At 41.0% G+C, this 19093-nt stretch overlaps 2 protein-coding genes across 4 annotated transcripts; both read right to left on the reverse strand.

The window, feature by feature from the left end:
• Positions 1-785: 785 nt before the first annotated feature.
• LOC106602389 (high mobility group protein B2) lies at positions 786-3188 on the reverse strand. Of its 3 annotated transcripts, none has more exons than XM_014194992.3 (5): positions 2950-3188; positions 2007-2168; positions 1686-1837; positions 1420-1594; positions 786-1303 (listed from the first exon to the last, which is right to left on the reverse strand). In XM_014194992.3, the coding sequence occupies exons 2-5, from the start codon at positions 2154-2156 to the stop codon at positions 1136-1138; spliced, it is 645 nt and encodes a 214-aa protein (XP_014050467.1). In that variant the 5' UTR covers positions 2157-2168; positions 2950-3188; the 3' UTR covers positions 786-1135. The 3 variants fall into 3 exon arrangements, with proteins under 3 accessions (XP_014050467.1, XP_014050468.1, XP_014050466.1); XM_014194993.3 differs by having other exon boundaries at positions 2900-2991; XM_014194991.2 differs by lacking the exon at positions 2950-3188 and adding an exon at positions 2275-2349.
• A 4327-nt stretch (positions 3189-7515) lies between these two features.
• LOC106602387 (scrapie-responsive protein 1) lies at positions 7516-19083 on the reverse strand. Its single transcript, XM_045722718.2, has 3 exons — positions 18617-19083; positions 9204-9461; positions 7516-8532 (listed from the first exon to the last, which is right to left on the reverse strand). The coding sequence occupies exons 2-3, from the start codon at positions 9449-9451 to the stop codon at positions 8478-8480; spliced, it is 303 nt and encodes a 100-aa protein (XP_045578674.1). The 5' UTR covers positions 9452-9461; positions 18617-19083; the 3' UTR covers positions 7516-8477.
• Between the last annotated feature and the right edge of the window lie 10 nt (positions 19084-19093).

A 19093-nucleotide genomic window follows, 5' to 3' on the forward strand; every position in this document is an offset into this window, starting at 1 on the left:
ATGGATCAGAAAACCAGTCAGTATCTGGTGTGACCATTTGCCTCATTCAGCACATCTACTTTGCATAGATGATCAGAATGTTGGTGAGTATGCAGGCCATGGAAGAACTGGGACATTTTCAGCTTACTGGCATTGTGTACAGATCCTTGCATCATGCTGAAACATGGCACATCTTATCACAGTATGTGTGTATTCAAATTACCATTGTCCGTAGCTTATGCCTGCCCATACCATAACCCAGCTCTGACATCAAACCCCTTTCCCACGAGGTGTGAACATTGAGGGGTTGCTAGACTTGGTATGCCCAACTTGAGATGCGCAGTTTGTCGACGCATTTGAGTGGCCTTTAATGTATTGTTTAATTGGCTAAATATACCACATGACAGGTGGATGGATTCTTGACCAAGGAGAAATGCTCCTAACTGGGAGGTAGAGAAATACACAAAAAAGTGAGCTTTTACTTCAGCTCATGAAACCCAACATGTTGCATTTATTTAGTTTAGTATACTTCATGAATTACCATGTCAATAAATGGCCTAAGTATTAAGCTATATCAATGAAGTTTTAGTGCAATTTAATAGGTCACTACCTTGAAACTAGTAGCTAACCAACATGGAGTACATTTGGCTGCTTTTACACAGCCAATTCAGATATCTCTACCAAGTGGGCTTTTAAATGATCAGATCTGAAAGACCAGTTAGTGTGGCGAGAAAATCTGATTTGGACTAGTTGTCTAATTACATCCCTAATCTAGCTTGTCATCAACAAGGCAAGGAAGTTAATCATAATATACAAAACAAAATTTTATTATAAAAAGAAATCATTCTACACTGAAACCCCATCTTAAAAATGGGTCGCAAACATCTACACATTTTCTTGTATTTCTTAAAAACGGCAGTGGAAACGATATCAATATAGGGCGGAAAAGAACATGCCACCATCCAAAGACAAAACAAGCAGTGCTTTGAGAATAAGAGCTGTTAATTTACAAGACAGCACAATATGACCCCTGTATGCATTATTGCAGCCATTGCACATCACTGTACATGTTCTGAAAAATCCAAAAATGCTATAAATGTTACATTGTAAGGTTCACATTGTTTTGCAAATACTCCAGCTCAAGTTTCCAGGCAGGTTAGTCGTCATCCTCGTCATCATCCTCTTCGTCATCATCATCCTCCTCCTCGTCATCATCGTCGTCATCATCATCCATGGGCGCTGCCTTCTTGCCAACAGCTGGCCTGCCAGGGCCACTCTTAGCAGTTGCACCTGCGCCTCCCTTAGCCTTGTAGGCAGCAACATCCTACAACAAACAATTCAGTTAACAAAAATGCACTTGATTTTCATGACGAGTCTCCGACAACGGTTCCAGTCGGTCACGATAAGTGATAGTTGAAGTGGTTCTGGAGTGGACCTTACCTTCTCATACTTCTCCTTCAGCTTGGCGGCCTTTGCTTCGTGTGGCTGCTTGTCTTTGGGAGTCTGTTTGCCCCACAGCAGACCCAGCTGCTTGGCGATGTCACCAATGCCCATGCCTGGGTTATCAGCCTTGATTCTTCCACGGTGTTCAGCACAGAACACGAAAAATGCAGAACTATTGGGGATAGAATGTTGAGAACACATTTAGTTCCAAAATCTGAACAGAAAGCTACAGAAATCAATAGCTGTATAAGTGGAGTACTTACGGTGGCCTCTTGGGGGCATTGGGGTCCTTCTTTCTCTTTCCTGCTGCCTTAGATCCCTTGGGGGGCACATATCCCTTCATGTCCTTGTCATAACGGACTTTGTCACCCTTGGCCATGTCCTCAAACTTCACCTTCTCTTTTGCAGACATGGTCTGGAAAAGAGAAAAACTGCATTAGTCACACCACTCATTGCAGCATCCATGTTGCGCCAAATCCCCACCATTTGATACATTGATTTGCTAACTGTTTCGTAGGCACGCTTTGCCCCGCCCCCCGGAAAAAAAACAACTTTTACATGGCGGCCGCTCAGTCAGAACTTACCCTCCACCTCTCTGAGCATTTCTTTGAGAACTCGGAAAAGTTCACTGAAGTTCCTGGGTGTTTTTTCTTGTGTTCTTCCCGGCACGTCGCAACAAAGAACGCATAGGAAGAAGTCTTTCCCTTCGGCTTATTAGGATCTTTACCCGGCATGGCGGCTATATTCTGAAAAAGGAAAAAAAAAAAAAACATTTTAATAGAATCTCAAAATATATAAATAACGTTAAAGGTATGTATTCGGATGGTACCACCGAGGAAACAAGACACAAACCACTCCACGGACAGCCCAAGGACGCGAAACCGCGCTAATCCGATTGAGTTCCTGCTTCATTGTGGCTATACCACTAGGACAATAAGCGTCCCTCCATTTTGTTTCCCGCCTAAACCAGGTCGCCCAACAAATGCAATTAGGATCAAACCATTTAAACATTGATAAATTGGTCATCAGAATGATACCTGTTAGTCACAAATAACCTCCGAAAGGTTACCTGAACCATTTCTGCAAGGCTGATCAAAGTTAGTTTAGTAACGACGCTAGCTAGGCTAGCTCAGTCAATGGCAGCAAGTATGGAATGCATCGTGCAACATCGCCAACTACCTAGCACGATGTTAGCATGTTATGTCTGAAAGAAGTCCCCAAAAAGTATTTTCTGGACGGAAAACATTTTCAAAACGTTCCTTAACATACTGAACATTCTTGGCTACGACCAGAACAATACATTCTTTAAAAATGTGTTAGGGCATCAAGTTAGCTAGCTAAATAGCAACTGCATCACAGCGCGCGCTTCCCAACTTCGCTGGCTTAGTTGAGTAAAATAGTTAACCACATATATTCTTCAGTAAGCATTTGAGAGGTTTTGCCTTAAGTTCAAAAGCATTCTAAAAACAAACTTTACCTGTAGAAAATCACGAAAGATTTGATAGGCGTAGAAGTTCCCTTACTCACCTATTATCCAGCCACACAAGTACAATGAGTGCCAACGTAAAGTCCTTCGCACTGTCTTGTGAGTGGGACACAGTTCGCACAAACTTGATTAAATGTTTTTTTTAGAGCTCCTCCCGCTTGTCATATACGGTTGGCTGAAATTACGTATTTCAATTTGAATCTGGGACCCAGGGCATGAACGGTGTTTGGATTGGCTGAAGGTCTATATTTTGAGACTATCACGGTTGTCTGTGGCGGCTCAATGGCAAACTCATGTGATTGGCCAGAATGGGGATTTAAAATAGACGGCGCCAAAACCCTAAACGCTTTGAAGGGGTTTGTGTGTTGGATGCCCGTTCCCACTGGGTCAGTGCTATCCAAGATCATTGGGACTTCCCTACCCTAACCTTAACCCTTACTTTAACCTTAACTATTAACCTGCCGTAACTATTTAAAATGTTAACTGCAATGGGGGTGGTAGTGACCTCCCAAGGATCATATTAACAGGATCCGTTGCCACTGCTAGCCCGTCAGATAATTTAGCAAACAATAGAAATGAACAGTTATTGATGAAAATAAAAACACAATAAAATTTTTGAGCTGCGACATAACATATGCCAGTAATCAAGGTGAATGATCATGAAATGAAACTAAAACTTACCAAAAAAAATCACCAAAATTAAGCCAATCAGATTTGAGCAACAACATGCGCAGACATTTGAGCTAGATTTCAATATGCAATACAAATAGCATGTATGTATTCATGTAAAGGTGTAAAACGTGTTACAACGTTACTACAGAAAGACCCCACACAGCCATTGATACGTTTTGCCTGTGCTCCTATAAATGCTCAAATGTTTCCATGTGCAAGTGTCCATCGAGCCAGTCAGAAATGTAACAGCAAGCTCCACCATAACCGTAGAACAAGAGCACAAAGGCCAGCAGGGAAACAGCTGTCAGCTGCGTGCGGATGCGACCCCAGTGTGCTCCCCCACACTTTGTGTTGTACTACCGAGCCGCATACATTGTAGCAATGTAAAGCCACGCCACGCGACTGAAGCTTTTGTTTTCAAACAGTCTTAAATCAGGATATCATTGCAATATTAGTAGTGGCTTTATATAGCCTACGTTAAGCCTATAGCCTAGCCTATTGTTGCAGCCTGGTCTCATAGACTAGTATATGTAAATCCGGGTCACTCAAATTAGTATGATATGTTACTTTTGGTAATGCGAAAGTCTAGCAACCCAAAGGTTGTGAGTTCGAATCTCATCATGGATAACTTCAGCATTTTAGCTAATTAGCAACTTTTCAACTACTACTACTTTTTAGCTACTTTGCAACTACTTAGCATGTTAGCTAACCCTTCCCCTAAACCTAACCATAACCCTTTTAGCTAACCCTAACTTTAACCCTTTAAGCTAACTGCTAAACGTAATCCTAACCCCTAGCCTAGCTAACATCAGCCAACTAGCTAACATTAGCCACCTAGCTAGAATTCATAGCATATCATATGCTTTGCTAATTTATAACATATTGTATGTTTCGCATATTCATTTCACAAATTCGTAACATATTGTACGTTTGCATTTGTTAAATATAATATGAATTGTAACGCGTAACATATCATACAAAATGGATGATGGACATCCACATATTAATACATACCACACGAATGTAAACATATCATACCAAATAGAGGGTACAGAATAATACGTAATGCTCTGAGACCAGGTTGCAGCCAGCATGATAATTTTCCCCTAATCAATCAGTGCAGCATTCAATACTACAGACAAGTATGTTTATTCTCACAAATTGATGTACATTATCGCAGCATCAATGTGTGTTTGCTAGCTACTGTCCCCATGTCCTTAGCTGCAATTTCAGATAGACCTACTAGGCAACATACCTGAGCTATTTTGATGCATCAGCAATAAATGTACCCATTTTATAACTAATTAGTCCAGGTGTTGTGGCGAGCTCGAGCTTGGTGGTCTATTGTTGTGGTCAGCTTTCTAGATTTACTACATTAAAGTAGTAGTTCAATGTCTAAATCATTTATGGAAAACTTATTTTTGCTCTACACTCTTAGAAAAAAGGTGCAACCTAGAACCTAAACGGGTTCTTTGGCTGTCCCCGTAGGAGAACCCTTTGAAGAATCCTTTTTTGGTTCCAGTTAGATCCCTTTTGAATTCCATGTAGAACCCTTTACACAGAGGGTTCTACATAGAACCCAAAATAGTTCTACCTGGAACCAAAAGGGGTTCTACCTGGAACCAGAAACGGTTCTCCTATGGGGACAGCCGAAGAACCCTTTTGGAACTCTTTTTGTAAGAGTGTAAGCCTAAAAGAAACCTATGGCACTTCTCTTGAAAAATGAAAAGGGCCTACTTTGTTGCTAGCATTAGCAATTTTCAGCCGTCTTCACTGTTGTTCTCTCAGTCAGGCTGCTTCATGGTAGAAACTAGGTGTTAGCCTATACAGTTCCAACCTGAAGTGACTTTTTTCGTAACAGGTTAGGAGAATTTATGCAGTAGGTCAGGAGAATTAAGTTAGCAGGTTAGGGGATTTAGGATAGGTTAGAAAAAGGGTTAGAGTTAGCTATAATGCTCTGCTAACTGGTTATGCGTTTGAAAAGTAACTTCCGGTCGTAGCTGTACTCCATCAAGTCACAACCCTGCTTCATTCCTCCTGTTCTGTTTTGCATTCTCACAGCCAGGGCCTCAGCGGAACTGGAGCAGTTCAGCTCAAACCGGGTTGTGTGTCAGGAGGAGAAAAAATTAAACAGTGTTGTTGGGGTTGTATGGCAAGATTTATTGCGAGTGTCTTTTCACCTGCAGGCTTCAGCTGCTCTAGTGTCAATGAGGCTGAGCGTCCATGTTGCCACTATGTTGAATGCCGCCATAGCAGCTGCACTTGGAGAGGAAGATTCCTAGAAGGTCCAAGGATCTCCCAGTACAGTAAAGTTTTTATTCTCATTCCATAGCACCAAAATAGTAGTATGTTTATGTTATGACATAGTAGGCCCTTGTTTACGCTTGCCAACAAGTGACTAATATTAATTATAATTAGGTTGGTCCTTACATTTGTCCTATTTCACACATGTACAAGTGTGTATTATACACCTGTACATTGTAAATTTGATTTTTGCATATCCCACTCCCCCAGCGTCAACCTTGGATCGTGGGGTCACAGCCAAGGATAAGCTATTATTGATGGCAACCTTGGAGCAATTAGGGTTAAGTGCCTTGCTCAAGGGCACAGACAGATTTTTTATCTAGTCGGCACAGGGATTCAAACCAGTGACCTTTCAGTTACTGGCCCAACACTCTTAACTGATAGGCTACCAGCCACCCCAGAGGCTTACACCACTAGCTGGGAAAATTGGAAAGTCACAATTAAGCACTGTAAAAAAATATTGGCAGAGGTGAAGTTGTGGCTAACCTATAGTAAATGTGGACAAATAGCATACCAAATGGTTAGATATCAAATGAAAGATAAGGCCACAAGACAAAAGATGTAAAGTAGATGCTCAAGGTTTCCTTTCTAGCCTCACCAACACAGCCGTTCTCACCCAGCCCCATAGTAAAAGCACATAGCCTCACAAGCAAAAGGAGCTGACAAGACAATCAGCATTAGCATAAAACTGTAAGCCCCCCAGTTGTTTACCAATGGGCCCAACTGAGAAAACACCCTTTCACATACTCACTGGACCCGAGATCCTATTCATACTGGATCCTCATTGTGGGAAGCAGATGACTTTATCCACAGGGTGTCAAACATAGGTATTAAAGGTGGCAGGAGAGTGCAGGCTCGATTCCTCTCCAATTACCATCCTCAGTACTGACTTTTTCGCACGAGTTACATTGCAAACAGTGGATTGATTTGTCTCAACTTGTATATGATTTTAGACATAGGGGAAAAACAGGATAGCAGTTTATGGGTGGTTTATGTGTGTTGACTTTGAACTTCACACTGAAGTAGTGAAGTAGTTTGGGCTCCCGAGTGGCGCAGCGGTCTAAGGCACTGCATCTCAGTGCATGAGGCGTCCCTACAGACACCCTGGTTTAATTCCAGGCTGTATCACAACCGGTCGTGATTGGAAGTTCCATACGGCGGTGCACAATAGGACCAGCGTCGTCCGGGTTTTGCCGGTATAGACCGTCATTGTAAATAAGAATTTGTTCTTAACTGACTTGCCCAGTTAAATAAAGGAAGAAAAAAAATATATATATATAATTAGTTATAAAATTATATATATAATGATGAGATGCATTTGTGCGATTTGACATCCTTCACTGTGGGCCTATTCTACAGTTACTGGAATCTATTATTGGTGACTGTATAAAATAGGAGAATAACAGTGAATCCGTGAATAAATCTTACCCACTCAAGAGCCTTATAATTCAGTTTGTTTACATAGAGCAGAAGAACAATCTCTTCTAATTACAACAGTATTAATCAGTGATGTTTTGTAACTGACTGAAAAGCAAGTTTATCAAAAACAATCTGAAACATAACAAGCTCACAAAGGAAACATAGCTACAAAGGTGGTTTCATAATACAACAAGTAAGGCCTGCAGGCAAAATAACACTCAAACCGATCTGTTTATTAATATTCTCACATACAGTGTTGTAATTGATACAAAATCATTGGATAAGTACAGGGAGATGTCATGGAGCAGTAGAACAACTTGTTAAAACAGCTCCACCAGTCTAGGTGATCTGTAGTGCTATGTTAATTACATTTTGCATTTACATTTTAGTCATTTAGCAGACGCTCTGATCCAGAGCGACTTAGTTAGTTAGGCCTAGTAACACACACAATACTATAATCCTTTTGCAAAGACATTTACAATACAGTTGTACAGCCTACTTGTTTCATCCATGTAAAATCACGCTTCATAAGCTCATCACAACATCACATTTTATGATCCTGCTGACATTTATGACATTTAATAGCCTTGAATATAAAATGCAATGTCTCTCAAGAATGGCATACTATTAACTATTGAATCATATTTTTGGATGTGCAATAACTCAATATAAAGGCACACTCGTGGTATTACTGTACTACAACTATTGCCAAATAGTGAGATCGGTTTACGTTTGGGTGTAGATAATGGGGGAGTGTCACATCATTGCGAATGCCAAATGAAGGGTCTGCCAAGTCAGCTATACAAGTGTTGAACTGTAACCTTGGCAAAGGTGGGACACGGGCTGCATTTATTGAATTGTCTTCACAGATAATAAATATACTGGGTGCTGTATTTGAGACGGAAAATAATGCATTTTATTTGTAGGCCCAGGTATTGTGAAAGGGGGGACTCTTTTTTTCAGTTTCAAAGCTTGTGCTTTTGTTTTAGCTCCAGCCTTCTGAACTTGTTGTTGTTGTTGTTGTAGCTGTCTCCAAGTGAAGAATGAAATGCATGTAATTCTGCAGTCCGGATTGGATGGGCCCATCCCCGTTGGCCCCATTTACTCTTTACTCTTGTTTCAATTCAGAAGATTGCACCGTCCGTGTTCACTGTCCATTCAATCGACTGATGGCTCAGATGGTTTTGCATGGAATTATAAAGGAGATTTTGGGTCCAAAGAAGACATCCCTGGAACAACATAAAAAATAAAAACATGTGTTTAGTATTTTGCCCTATTAGCCTGGAATCCAAGACTATGGTAAACTGTCCATGACTTTCTAGTGGATGAACCATGTGGTTCAGGAGAGAATGGCCTAGTTAATGAAGGAAGCATCTAGTCAAGAATGGCATTATTTTCAATTGATAAACTGATCAACTGTGATTGCAAACTGATAAGCTCCATATACCTGTTTGATTTCCAGGCATATAGTGCCTCTTTAAAGGAAAAACACTTCTCTGTAGTCAACAGCTGACTAAAAACAGAGCCAAAATGCATAGGTCTAGCCATAGCGTATTTGCATTACATGAGCAAAGGCCATGACGTAAAAACAGCACGAATGACCTTTTAACTGACCAGTGAAACAAAAGTCAACTCCACATCACAGCACACGTGCCTGACTGTATTAATAGGTGGCTTATGATAATCACAATGTAGGCAGTGTTCACTGGGCAGCCTGTGACTGGATCCAATTCGTTCCCAACTATAATTGGCGCCTAACTTCCCGCCGGCCTCCATTCGGCCTACAGTGCACATAACAGCTCCACAGAGCCATCCACTGTTCCCGAACTGTATTAACATAGACTGTATATGTGTGCTGAACATGGGCGACGCCTACTGGCGGAGAATGGAATTGCTGTACCTTGGGCAGCAGAGGAGCTCACTGAAGTTACAGTAGCACACCATGTCGCATTTGTTCCCCTCCCAGAAATGGTTCTGCAGGGAATCGATGGGTCGCATGGTCGCAACTCCGTTGGAGATTCCAACATTGCGACAGTCCCTGTCCTTCAAGACTTTCTTGTAGCAGGACCAGCGGTTTGATGGAATGGCCTCGCTGCCCATTGCCAATAGTCCAACCAAGAGAATAGCAGCAATGAGTAGTGCCTTCATTTTGATCAAGCTGTAAATAGGACGACATAAAGTATATAATTGGTTAGAATGTCTCCAAAGTCACCCCAGTCATTAATATATAAATACATTTTAACATTAACTACAAATCCAACCCACACAAAATATATTCCCGTTAGGGCCATAGGCAGGGTCTGAGTTTTAGTAAGGTCCAAAGGGGGTGGAGGGACATTTTTTTAAAGTTAAAGTTTATTTATTGCATTTCTATCAAATAAAACAAATCTAAAATGCTATTTGGAGAAGAGCAAATACAGACAAAAATGTACCCACATTGGTTGCTGTAACTTAATTTACCTCAGTTGATCAACAAAACACGTAGCCTATTAGTTCTACAATTTGCCACTACACATTAACTCACATTAACTCAGCACCGAGATGAAAAACTTCAATATGTACAGAGGGATCTGTTAGAATATTTATTTATTTATTTATTAACAAAACGCAAACAAGTATGTTTACTTTACATAACTTTTTATTGCAATGTCCTGCAATTCTACACATTTTGCTATGGGCTGTGGAGAAATGTTTGCAGTTTAAAGCTAATTTCCAGCAATTGTACACATTTTTCCATGACTTATGCCATGTTAAAGTCCCACGTATAGAGGACCTGCGTGGTTCTGGTACCGGTTCCGACCGAAACTCTCGCTTATAAAATGGATCTGTGGACACCGTAGATCGAAATGGCTTGCATCGAACTGTAACGCGGGTTCTTAACGACTCATTAGTGTATCTCTTCCGCATGTGTGATTTAGGACAGAGAGGAAGAGGAATATAGAGGCCCAACTCGGCGGAAAGATATCTCCTTTCAGTAGATGGCGTTGTTTCGCCCAACAAGCAAAGAGTTTTTGAATGGAGGTCAATGAGAGAGTGTCAAATTTGGTAAACCAAAAAATATATGGTTTATTTTCTACGGTAGGTTTATTTCATCCAATAATAGTTTCCTAATGCTTAAATTGTTACGAGTGTACTGATATAAGTAGGTCACGTGACATCCCGGCAATTTTGATAAAAAACACTTTAAATTGTGTCGAGATGGCTATGCATATTCATTGCATGAGGCTGGTAGTGTAGCGTCTGTCTCCATTGAATACAGGCGGTTGACGTCAACAACCCTCATCGAAATTTCAAAAGAGATTACAATAATGAGATGTATCCACCAATCCAAAGAAAGAATAGGCGGGATCTAAGACAGCCGACTGTGCCGCTTTGTGGACAACGACTTCCATTGTTAGGACAGCGGGACGTGTATCTTGTCAGTATATCCATAATCTTTGTTGAAGATGTGAAATCTGACACCACTTGAAGCTGGGTTGTCCCTCCTACCATTTAATTCGCTCTTCCGACTGTCTATCAACTCCTGGCTAAACCATACGTCACAGCAGTGATGCCAATTTAGCAATTTTGTTGCTAGATTTAGCAACTTTTCAGACTACCCTGGCAACTTTCTTTTCAAACAGCACCTAGCAACAAATTTAGCTACTTTTAAAAATGTATTTTGAACTTTTAGCAACTTTTGAAAAATGACTGAAATGCTAAAATGCACACATTTTCCCTCTAAATGACACAACAACTATTTTCTCTGTCACACACAGTCACAAAACATGTGCCTGACTGCAAAAGTGCATTGTGAGTGACAACAGCAGCAGACGCTCAGCTCGTGCACAGGCAGCAGCAGGCCAGCAGGAATTTCAGCAAATTGCAAATCATTCTTGGCTGACTGCAGCAGCAGTAGCACGGGTTCGACGAGACAAACCCAATGAATATAGTTGGTCACGAATGGTTGATCTTGAACAACAACATCAATCAAAATTGTAAAGCCAGAAGTACAGAAAAGAGTGGGAGTCTGTACCTGAACAAATGTCAAATCATATTTTTTTGCAGAGATGGCCAGTCAATTTGATAACGTTATTGTGACGCAGTTTTACGTTATCACGCAATGACATCACAACGCCATTTAGCAACTGCTAACAACAAATCAACCTGCCTCTAGCAACTTAACCTGAAAATTAGTTGGCAGCTCTGCGTCACAGCCGCTAACAAAGAAAGCACATGCCTTAAAATCCTGACATCGTAGCGCAACAGGATAGAGTGGTTTCGTTGCTCGAGCACATTCAGAGACCGATTTATAACCAATTTTATCACAGTAATCTAAAAAGATGAATAGTTTTTAAACAAAAAACACTTTTGTTTGTCCTAGACAGACAATAGTAAGATGAAAGGCAAGTTCAGGAAGCCAAGCTAGAGCTCTCTTGTGTGACATTCACAGCGGTGGGGACAGACGTTTTGATCAAGAGAAACCTGCACATTTTATCTAACACTAGACATACAAATATGTATTTTTACAGATATAAGGAAGGTGAAATCTTATAGTTATTCGTTTTATAATTTCATTCTACTATATTTCAAACGTTATTCATACAGTTTTGTTGAATAGGAAATACATACAAAATAAGGATCATATTTTTACTTGTGTACTTGAGCTTGTGTCCTCAAAAGTGACTACACCTCAGCAATTTATAACTATTTTTATCAGAAAGGTGAGATTTGAACCTTTCTTGAAGTGTGCAGGATTACTTATGGCCCTCTCATGATAAATAATTCATTTTGGGGATTATGTAGATTACATTTTAGATTACATTTAGTTACATTTAAGAGATATGATATCTGAGTGAGCGTGAATAATGAAATCAATGGGGGCCTCCTGGGCACGTAATTCAGCCATGATTACTAAAAGTTCATATAGCTGGCTAGACTAACTAGACTAATTTACCAATCTTCAAAATGTTAACTGATATGGACTAATTGAGTGACTGTCAGTGAGTGACATGTAAGAAGAGGAAAACTACTGATACACAACCAAATTTTGAAAATGCACCAATTGTACTATTCTAACTCTCAATAGTAAGTTGAGACTCCGTCTTCTTTGTAAGCAACTCCAGTGTAGATTTGGCCTTGTGTTTTAGGTTATTGTCCTGCTGAAAGGCGAATTCTTCTCCCAGTGTCTGGTGAAAAGCAGACTGAACCAGGTTTTGCTCTAGCTCCATTCCGTTTCTTTTTATCCCGAACCCCCCCCCCAGTTCTTAAGTATTACAAGCATACCCATAACATGATCAAAACAAATCACATTTTATTAGCCCCTAATCAACAATGCAGTTAAAAAACAAACACAGATAAGAATGAGAAATAAAAGTTACAAGTAATTAAAGAGCAGCAGTAAAATAACAATAGTGAGACTATATACAGGAGGGGGTGGGGTACCGGTACAGAGGCAATGTGCAGGGGCACCGGTTAGTTGACGTAATATGTACATGTAGGTAGAGTTATTAAAGTGACTATGCATAGATAAAATGCAAATAGTCTGGGTAGCCATTTGATTAGATGTTCAGGAGTCTTATGGCTTGGGGTAGAAGCTGTTTAGAAGCCTCTTGGACCTAGACTTGGCGCCCCGGAACCGATTGCCGTGCAGTACCAGAGAGAAAAGTCTATGACTAGGGTGGCTGGAGTCTTTGACAATTTTTAGGGCCTTCCTCTGACACCGCCTGGTATAGAGTGCCTGGATGTCAGGAAGCTTGGCCCCAGTGATGTACTGGGCCGTTCAAACTACCCTCTGTAGTGCTTTGCAGTCGGAGGCCGAGCAGTTGCCATACCAGGCAGTGATGCAGCTAGTCAGGATGCTCTTGATGGTGCAGCTGTAGAACCTTTTGAGGATCTCAGGACCCATGCCAAATCTTTTCAGTCTCCTGAGGGGGAATAGGTTTTGTTGTGCCCTCTCCATGACTGTCTTGGTGTGCTTGGACCATGCTAGTTTGTTGGTGATGTGGACACCAAGGAACTTGAAACTCTCAACCTGCTCCACTGCAGCTCCGTTGATGAGAATGGGGGTGTGCTCAGTCTGCTTTTTCCTGTAGTCCACAATCATCTCCTTTGTCTTGATCACGTTGAGGGAGAGGTTGTTGTCCTGGCACCACACGGCCAGGTCTCTGACCTCCTCCCTATAGGCTGTCTTGTTGTTGTCGGTGATCAGGCCTACCACTGTTGTGTTATTGGCAAACTTAATGATGGTGTTGGAGTCGTGCCTGGCCGTGCAGTCATGAGTGAACAGGGAGTACAGGAGGGGACTGAGCACGCACCACTGAGGGGCCCCTGTGTTGAGGATTAGCGTGGCAGATGTGTTGTTACCTACCGTTACCACCTGGGTGCGGCCCGTCAGGAAGTCCAGGATCCAGTTGCAGAGGGAGGTGTTTAGTCCCAGGGTTCTTAGCTTATTGATGAACTTTGAGGGCACTATGGTGTTGAACGCTGAGCTGTAGTCAATGAATAGCATTCTCACATAGGTGTTCCATTTGTCCAGGTGGGAAAGGGCAGTGTGGAGTGCAATAGAGATTGCTTCATCTGTGGATCTGTTGGGGTGGTATGCAAATTAGAGTGGGTCTAATTTCTGGGATAATGGTGTTGAGGTGAGCCATGACCAGCCTTTCAAAGCACTTCATGGCTACAGACGTGAGTGCTACGGGTCGGTAGTCATTTAGGCAGGTTACCTTAGTGTTCTTGGGCACAGGCACTGTGGTGGTCTGCTTAAAACATGTTGGTATTACAGACTCGGACAGGGAGCGGTTGAAAATGTCAGTGAAGACACTTGCCAGTTGGTCAGCATATGCTCACAGTACATGTCCTGGTAATCTGTCTGTCCCTGTGGCCTTGTGAATGTTGACCTGTTTAAAGGTCTTACTCACATCAGCTGCGGAGAGCGTGATCACACAGTCTTCCGGAACAGCTGGTGCTCTCATGCATGTTTCAGTATTATTTGCCATGATGCGAGCGTAGAATTAGTTTAGCTTGTCTGGTAGGCTCGTGTCACTGGGCAGCCCTCGGCTGTGCTTCCCTTTGTAGTCTGTAATGGTTTGCAAGCCCTGCCACATCCGACGAGCGTCAGAGCCGGTGTAGTACGATTCGATCTTAGTCCTGTATTGATGCTTTGCGTGTTTGATGGTTCATCGGAGGGCATAGCGGGATTTCTTATAAGCTTCCGGGTTAGAGTCACGCTCCTTGAAAGCGGCAGCTCTAGCCTTTAGCTCAGTGTGGATGTTGCCTGTAATCCATGGTTTCTGGTTGGGGTATGTACGTACAGGTACTGTGGGGACGACGTCATCAATGCCCTTATTGATGAAGCCAAAGACTGATCTGGTGTACTCCTCAATGCCATCAGAGGAATCCCGGAACATATTCCAGTCTGTGCTAGCAAAACAGTCCTATAGCTTAGCATCTGCTTCATCTGACCACATTTTTATTGATCTAGTCACTGGTGCTTCCTGCTTAAATTTTTGCTTGTAAGCAGGAATCAGGAGGATAGAATTATGGTCAGATTTGCCAAATGGACGGTAAGGGAGAGCTTTGTATGCGTCTCTGTGTGGAGTAAAGGTGGTCCAGAGTTTTTTTCCCCTCTGGTTGCACATTTGTTAGTTTATTTGCATTGTTTGTAACTTATTAGCCACCCCTATGCTTGAAAATATGGAGAGTGGTACACAGTAACGTGTTGTATTGGATTTGCCCCAAACATAACACTTTGTATTCAGGACAAAAAGTTAATAACTTTGCCAATAATTTTTGCAGTATTACTTTAGTGTGTTGTTGCAAACAGGATGCATGTTTTGTCATATTTTATTTTGGACAAGCTTTCTTCTTTTCACTCTGTCTGTCACGACTTCTGCCGAAGTCGGTTCCTCTCCTTGTTCGGGCGGTGTTCGGCGGTCGACGTCACCGGTCTTCTAGCCACCGCCGATCCATTTTTCATTTTCCTTTTGTTTTGTCTTGTTTTCCCCACACACCTGGTTTTCATTCCCTCATTACGTGTTGTGTATTTAACCCTCTGTTCCCCCCATGTCTTTGTGCGGAATTGTTTGTTGTAAGTGCTTGTGCACATTGTTGTCTGGTGCGCGACGGGTTTTGTACCCATATGTTGTTATTCTGGATGCCGGTGGTTTTGTATATTAAACTGCTCCGGTTTTTACCCAGTTCTGCTCTCCTGCGTCTGACTGAGGGACCTTACAGATACAGTTGAAGTCGGAAGTTTACATACACCTTAGCCAAATTAATTTCAACTCAGGTTTTCACAATTCTTGACATTTAATCCTAGTAAAAATTCCCTGTCTTAGGTCAGTTAGGATCACCACTTTATTATAAGAATGCGAAATGTCAGAATAATAGTAGAGAGAATGATTTATTTCAGCTTTTATTTCTTTCATCACATTCCCAGTGGGTCAGAAGTTTACATTCACTCAATTAGTATTTGGTAGAATTGCCTTTAAATGGTTTAACTTTGGTCAAACGTTTCGGGTAGCCTTCCACAAGCTTCCCACAATAAGGTGAATTTGGAAGTAGGCTTGGGGTCATTGTCCATATGGAAGACCCATTTGCGACCAAGCTTTAACTTCCTGACTGATGTCTTGAGATGTTGCTTCAATATGTCCACATAATTTTCCATCCTCATGATGCCATCTATTTTGTGAAGTGCACCAGTCCCTCCTGCAGTAAAGCACTCCCACAACATGATGCTGCCACCCCCATGCTTCACGGTTGGGATTGTGTTCTCCGGCTTGCAAGTCTCCCCCTTTTTCCTCCAAACATAACGATGGTCATTATGGCCAAACAGTTCTATTTTTGTTTCATCAGACCAGAGGACATTTCTCCAAAAAGTACAATCTTTGTCCCCATGTGCAGTTGCAAACCATAGTCTGGATTTCTCATTGCGGTTTTGGAGCAGTGGCTTCTTCTTTGCTGAGCGGCCTTTCAGGTTATGTCGATATAGGACTCGTTTTACTGTGGATATAGATACTTTTGTACCTGTTTCCTTCAGCATGTTCAAAAGGTCCTTTTCTGTTCTGGGATTGATTTGCACTTTTTGCACCAAAGTACGTTAATCTCTAGTAGACACAACACGTCTCCTTCCTGAGCGGTAAACACCTGGTCCCATGGTGTTTAAACTTGCATACTAGTGCTTATACAGATGAACGTGGTTTGGAAATTGCTCCCAAGGATGAACCAGACTTGTGGAGGTTTACCATTTTTTTTCTGAGGTCTTGGCTGATTTCTTTTGAAGGTAGTGTAACAGTGTAGGTTCCGTCCCTCTCTTCGCCCCAACCTGGGCTCGAACCAGGGACCCTTGCACACATCAACAACTGACACCCCACGAAGCATCGTTACCCATCGTGCCACAAAAGCCACGGCCCTTGCAACGCAAGGGGAAACCCTACTTCAAGTCTCAGAGCGAGTGACGTCAATGATTGAAACGCTATTAGCGCGCACCACCGCTAACTAACTAGCCATTTCACATTGGTTACACTAGGCCTTGAAATATATCCACAGGTAAACCTCCAATTGACTCAAATGATGTCAATTAGCCTATCAGAATCTTCTAATGACATAATTGTCTGGAATTTTCCAAGCTGTTTATAGACACAGTCAACTTAGTGTATGTAACCATCTGACCCACTGGAATTGTGATACAGTGAATTAAATGTGAAATAATCTGTCTGTAAACAATTGTTGGGAAAATTACTTGTGTCATGCACAAAGTAGATGTCCTAACCGACTGGCCAAAACTATAGTTTGTTAACAAGAAATTTGTGGTGTGGTTGAAAACGAGTTTTAATGACTCCAACCAAAGTGTATGTAAACTTCCGACTTCAACTGTAGTTGTATGTGTGGGTTACATAGATGAGGTAGTCATTCAAAAATCATGCTAAACACTATTATTGTACACAGAGTGAGTCCATGCAACTCATTATGTGACTTATTAAGCACATTTTTACTCCTGAACTTATTTAGGCTTGCCATAACAATAGTTTTTGACTCAAGTCATTTCAACTTTAAATATTGTATTAATTTGTAAAATAAAAAATATAGAATTCCACTTTGACATTATAGGGCATTGTGTGTAGGCTACTGACAAAAAAAAATCTAAATTGTTTAAATGTTAAAGTCAGGCTGTAACTCAACAAAATGTGGAAAAAGTCAAAGGATGTACATACTCTGAATACACTTTAAGTATGACCCTGATTCACATACTGTTATGATATTGTTGATTGTAGAATTTGATCCTAGCATAAGTTGGACATCCTCTATAACATTTTTCAGTTTGCAACAATATTGATACTGGACATAAATATTGCATTAATCTGTTATTTCAAAGATTGGTGTATATATACAGCCTATTTGCTATGTCGCTTGTGCCACTAAATAATTAAACCTTGTGCTTGAAATAGATTCAATATTATTTGCATTTCAATTATATTACCATAACCCAATTATTGCAAAGATTTCCACGGTACCATGATTGCAGTCTTATATACTTTACTTCTGTACATTGCAGTAATAACTAGTGCTGAGCAATTAACCAACATTTTGGTTAAATTATTTGAATTCCATTTCATTCTTTTTTTCTGTTAGGTCAATGCACAAATTGCAGTTTCTCGAGAAATAAGTCAGATCCAGCCTGAACTGTTTGATGTAGTAGGGAGTTGTAGTTTCCAACAGGCCAATATCCTACATATTTCAGAGCGTAAATCGTAGTAATTAACTACAATGACCATAATCCACTGCGCATCTACTTGTCCTGTCTATCTTTCTTTTGTGCCTGCTACCGTAAACGGCAGAAGATGCTTGACAGGGTATCACTACCTGAAAAACACTGATCTAAGTGATTGAAAGTTCGTATTCAGTCATAGAAGTATGCCTTATTTACTCCGAAGAGATACAAATTAGTGATTTTGTCAGACAGAATATTCAGCAGCACTATAGGGATGAGATGATGACTTGGATTTAAATAATACAATCATAAAATAAAACAAATGAAATATACACAACAACTGAAATATGTTATTAAAGTAATGTGAATATATTATGGTTAATAAGTGATAAGCAGTAATGGGCAGTCACTACCATCATGGTACTTTTATTCTGTGTTGTTACAGCATTCAACCCAAATAATCCAAACCAAAATCAAAAACGAATGATTATTTTTTTAATCATCGAATTATAATAATGAATCATTCATCACTAGTTATAACTAGTGTTAATTTACTTATAACTCCCCATCATTATTATATTTCCAATTTCATAACATTATCTGCTGATTAAATTAGCCCCTACCTTATTTAGTGCTCTCCTCAGGAACGGCAGTAGCTTCTGACCCGTTTTCATTGGGTACATTTAGCAAGTATAAAACAGAAAACAGAGGAGTCTTTATCCCTACTCTACCCCATGCTAAGAGTATGACCATCTCTCCCCTGTCTCCTTTCAGCCTGTAAACCAGAGAAATAACCAAGGGCATTGATTAAGTCCGCACTCTGCACAAGCACTAAAATAACGCCATGCTTACATGCAAGTACGGTAGCGCAGTGGCGGTTCTAGACCATTTCAACTGGGGGGGGGCCAAGCTGGGGCCAGTTAAACTGTTAGAGGGACCAGTTACATTAGACGTTATTGTTGTCATATCGTTTTCTTCACTGCATTGCAGGCATTAGCAGGCAAAAGACCATGTTCATAATCATCATCGTTGCCACTGTCTAATAACGGATGTAAAAAAAGAACATAGCAAAAATTAGTTATGTAAAAAAGATTTCATCT

This window comes from Salmo salar, chromosome 04, assembly GCF_965601325.2.
Source record: "Salmo salar chromosome 04, fSalSal1, whole genome shotgun sequence".
Taxonomy (NCBI): domain Eukaryota; kingdom Metazoa; phylum Chordata; class Actinopteri; order Salmoniformes; family Salmonidae; genus Salmo; species Salmo salar.

What these genes read in the sequence shown, in the direction of transcription:
- LOC106602389 (XM_014194991.2), bottom strand. Translation starts at nt 2,334, where the DNA reads ATGAAGCAGGAACTCAATCGGATTAGCGCGGTTTCGCGTCCTTGGGCT. An exon ending in AATGCTCAGAGAGGTGGAGG is followed by an intron (nt 1,838 to 2,006) that starts GTAAGTTCTGAC and finishes TCTCTTTTCCAG; the next exon opens with ACCATGTCTGCAAAAGAGAA. An exon ending in TGAAGGAGAAGTATGAGAAG is followed by an intron (nt 1,304 to 1,419) that starts GTAAGGTCCACT and finishes TGTTTGTTGTAG; the next exon opens with GATGTTGCTGCCTACAAGGC.
- LOC106602387 (XM_045722718.2), bottom strand. Translation starts at nt 9,451, where the DNA reads ATGAAGGCACTACTCATTGCTGCTATTCTCTTGGTTGGACTATTGGCA. An exon ending in GAGCTCCTCTGCTGCCCAAG is followed by an intron (nt 8,533 to 9,203) that starts GTACAGCAATTC and finishes ATGTTGTTCCAG; the next exon opens with GGATGTCTTCTTTGGACCCA.